The sequence below is a fragment of the Arabidopsis lyrata genome, assembly GCF_000004255.2.
Source record: "Arabidopsis lyrata subsp. lyrata unplaced genomic scaffold ARALYscaffold_163, whole genome shotgun sequence".
Classification (NCBI taxonomy): Eukaryota; Viridiplantae; Streptophyta; class Magnoliopsida; order Brassicales; family Brassicaceae; genus Arabidopsis; species Arabidopsis lyrata.
The window spans coordinates 1-4,787 of NW_003302439.1; the positions used below are offsets into that span (position 1 = coordinate 1).

Here is a 4,787-nt window from a genome sequence, read left to right on the forward strand (position 1 = left end):
CAAGTTACTCAGAGGTACAGCTTCCAAATTTCTCGGCCCATATAAAGCCTAAACCCGCCCCGAGCTAGTTGGGCCATGACCAAACCCTTTTACTCTGTTGCTCCACTTTTTTGTTTGGTATTAAACTGTTCCGTTTGCTCCAATCCGTAGGTTCTTGAGCAGCTAAAAGAGAAAGCACTAAAGCGAGCTGGACTAGAAGAGGAAGATGTGTTGCAGAGAGTGCAAGAGAGAACAGACGCAAGGAAAAATAAAGAATACGAAAGATCTGATGCAATTAGGAAAGATTTGGCAAGTGTTGGGATCGCTTTGATGGATAGTCCTGAGGGAACAACTTGGAGACCAGCCATTCCTCTTGCCCTTCAAGAACCTGTAACTACACCTTGAGCTTTTAATATTATATATACTATAATCTCTATTCTTTTTTCTTAGTGGTTTATAGTATTTTTGTATCATTTTTGTTCAATTCGACTAGAACATTAAAGAATAACATTGGATTCTTGTATTATTCATTTTTGTGTTCAAGTTCAGTGAATTGTTTATACAATTATCAGAGGTAGTTGATTGTCTACTTTATCAAAGAGGTTATTGGTTTTAGTACATTTAGATTTGTATTTTCTAGCATTTGTGATTGTAAATTTTTAAGAGATTATTTGAGATACGTATTTTTTTTAATTCAAATATAAATACAAACATCTACATATACATTTTTACAGGGGATTTTTGCAAAAAGTCTTTTGGATCCGGGTTTTATCCGGAATTAACTATATTCGGATCTAGGATAAGGATTTTTAGGAATGTTGTCTTAAAACCACATTAATTCTTAATTAACACCTAAATTGGAAATATATATAATATATCTAAACTAACCATATTTGTTAATTACCTTAACTACTTCTAACAATAATTATTTAACTATTTATTTCTATATAGAAAGAATATGTGATTAAAATAAATATTTTGTAAAATATTGATTTGGGAAAAAATTGTTCTTACGAAAATAATTTGTTTTGTTATAAAAATTAATATTTGTTATTTGTAATTAAATTACATAAATAATAATAATAATTTGTCTACACCATCAAATGAAAATATTTAGTTATTTAATTTTTTTTTATTTAATATTACGTAATTTTAAAAAATAAATTCAACAATATAATGTCAATGGGTTTAATTCTTAAGATTTGAAAATATTAAAAAAGATACTAACCAAAAATTATCTATCCTAATTTGTTTCTAACAATTTGGACACAAATATTTCAAATCTTTCAAAAATTTAATGTGATCACATTTGTTACTAAAATCTCAATTATATTCCTTAAATCTCGAGAATATCTTCCTTTAAATCCGCAAATTATAATTTTTGAATTAAATAAACTAACAATACGAATATTCCTAATATATTAGAGTACTAATAATCCTTATTATAGTATATTCCTTATCTAAATACTACATCTTTTATTTTTAATTCTAATCAAAATTTATGAAATCGGAAATCAATCATGATTTCTTAAACATCCTTAAATTTCGAAATAATCAACAATTCGAATATGCTGAAAAATCATAACGAAATATCTTTATTTACTTAAATGTTTTAGTAATCGTTATAGCAAAAAAATCAATTCCAGCGCTATTGGTTCTTTAAACTTTTTGATTTACATAGATATTTTGTATTCCATAATTAACTCATTAAAATCTTTGATTTAAATAACTACAATGTGAAAATTAGTATATGTAATAAATATAACATATAATATTTACGAGATTTTCATATACTTGATCCCCAACCCAAATTGGCGAATATATTATTTCTCATAAAATATCTTTAAAAGATTTTTTTGTTTCGTTTAGATATTATTCAACAAACTTCCTAAAACAAATGGAAATATCTTTAATTAGCTTTCCTCATTCATAAATCCCACCATGCATATAGACGTTATTCAGTTGATAATACAAAATCGAATATATTAGGAATCAAATATATAATTTTCGAATATTTGCAAAATTGTTTTAATTTGTAGGTCAAACCTAAACTTCTCGAGTACTTTTCATTCATCTATATAAAGAAGATCTTTTCAACCATTGATCCACAATATTAAACGTTTTCGTAATAGAGATTTATATGGCTTCTTTTAAACAATGTTCTTAGTACATTTTATATTTCACGTTTTTTTCTTTTAAAAAATTAATTGTCACCTACTTTTCTTATGTTGCAGCTTTCGATTTTAAGATCTTGGAAACTATGGACATCATCATCTCCGTCTCCAAAGAAACTATCAAATAAGGTATGCATTAAAAGGTTAGTTAGTCCTTCTTCTTATCTTCAGATACAAATTTTTTAATGTCCAGTATTTTTTTACATTTTCAGAATTTCATGTTTCCTCATAATGATTGTAAATGATTTTCTTTTATAGGCTAACATAACAAGTCCATTCTATTAATTCATTTTCTTTAACGAAAAAAGGAAACGAATTTGTTAATAAAATAAAGTTCTTATTCTTAATTTTCATTATTCTAATGTTATGTATTTTAATTGTTTTTATGATATATACTTTTACAAAAACCTGTGGATCCGTGTTTTGGTTGGTAAGTGTAATTTTTCTAATCTTTTAAAACCTTTTATAACAATTACATGTTTTATATGGTTAAAAATCACATCATATATATTTTATTTTCTTATCCAATGTATTTCATGTTTAATGTTTTCTAATACTTTTTTTATGTATATTTTGGTTTTGACTAATTTTATATATAAGTTCTTAATTTAATCTATTAAAGTTCCAAAGAAAACATTTTAAATATAAGTTCTTAATTAATCTATAAACTTTATTAAAAGTAAAATATATATTTATTAAACTTTTAAAAAGTTAATTTTATAAAACGTTGTAAATATTTATAATATTAGGAATTTTATAAAGTTTCAAATATTAAATAGTTGAATTTAATAATAATTTATAAGAAATTTAAACATTATAAATATTTACAAAAGATACGGGACGATATATTACGGGTGAAATCCTAGATATAACAATCAAAATACTATTATGAATTTTAGGTCGATATTAAATGAAGTTTCAAATATTAGAAATCTTTGAATTTTATTGGAAAATGACAAAATGATGTAGATTGGACGGGACAGAGTTATATGGTCGCGGACGAGTTTGTGGTCGATATTAATACAGTATGATATACTACGGGTAAAATCCTATAATTAACAATCAAAATATAACTATACAATCTTAAACACTAAACAAAACTAAACAAATAATATTAACAAAACAAATAAAACTTCAAATTTTAAATCTTTTGTTATAAATATCGTCATACAGTGTACCATACATTTAAATCAAATAAAACAATAGCATATATCTATAGATCATCTTAAAAAAAAAATTTATTATTATTTAATAAAATTATAGACCCGCGGTGTACCGCGGGTTAATATCTAGTAGACTGAAATATAAATACAAACATAGACTCTCTTCCGCAAAGTTCTTATTTTTTTCAGAAAATATGAATTGAATTGGCCGATTGGTTCATTTGATTTCGATTTAGTTAGGTTATATATTATAACTTTCAAAAATAAAAGAAAATGGAGATTTATATGTTTCCAATTTTTATTTTTCAAATCTTGTTGTTGACAAAATAATAATTTCAAATCTTGTTTTTGACTTATAGAAACAAAGAGGTGTTAAATTTTGGAGTAATGCATGTGGTGGAGTCTCACAAGGGTTTCACTAAATATAGGTTTGGGTGGGTAAATGATGAAACAAGAGAATCATTTGGAAAATTCGGGGTCCCTCGTTTCAATGTCGATTGTCGCCTCATTTTTCTTTCTTTCTTTTAAATGAAATATTCGTATCAATCCAAAAATGTGAATAATTATGATGTAACTTATGTAAATCTGAATAATAATTGAATGTTGATTCTTGAAAGGTCTTTCTGTTGTTCTAACCATATATGGAAAGGCCATGATTCCAAATCAAAAGTCGAAAGGCCAAATCCTAATGTCCACTTCCAATCAACATATATATATATATATATATATATATATTCTCATAATTGAGTATTATTGTATGAAGAAAATTCTCCTAAATGATCTTTGTTAGTGATGGTTATATAGAGATACTTGTAGATCACATTAGAGCCATTGTGGCATTATGGCACTCAAACTATTATTTTCGAGCCATGCATAAAAATATGTGCAAGAACATTGTTTTAGCTCAAAATAGAAACCTTGTATAGACTGTTAAAATTTCGATAATATTGTCGGTCGGGTCTAAAAGGAATAGTGACCAAAACAAATATGATTAGGTTTTTATCGACCGTTGGTTTAAAATCTTAACCAAATAAATGAACAGAATGTCTCGAAATCTTTTAATGTGAAAAAAATGAAAGATGAAATTCGGTCCTACCATTTATGTGGCATAAAGTATATTTGGTTTTGAAAAAAAAAAATTTTAAAAATTTAAAAACATCACCCATGGAGTTTCGAAACTGAGAGAAAGTTAACATTTCATACAAAGGTCACTGGACTAATAGAATTTTTCAAAAATATGGTCTCATTGTTTTATATATAATTTGTAGTCTAAAGCATAAGGCTTTAGCTGCCTTATGGACGGGGCGGGCCTGGATGAAAACTTAATTTGATACGGTAGTACTTGTTGAATATTTTCCAAAAATATTTAGTGTTATCGGCATGACTATCCAAGTTTACATTTGCATAATACATTGTTGACCTAAAAAAAAATAACCATAAACATGTTAGAATTCTTCACATGGTTGCGTGT

General features: G+C 26.0%; 1 protein-coding gene across 1 annotated transcript; it reads left to right on the plus strand.

The window, feature by feature from the left end:
- Nucleotides 1-5: 5 nt before the first annotated feature.
- Nucleotides 6-547, plus strand: LOC9298865 (cysteine--tRNA ligase, chloroplastic/mitochondrial; the record flags this gene model as incomplete). The annotated part of the gene is made up of 2 exons (XM_002862740.2): nucleotides 6-14; nucleotides 151-547. Coding segments are annotated over 2 exons (243 nt in total), but the record flags the coding sequence as incomplete, so codon positions are not given.
- Between the last annotated feature and the right edge of the window lie 4,240 nt (nucleotides 548-4,787).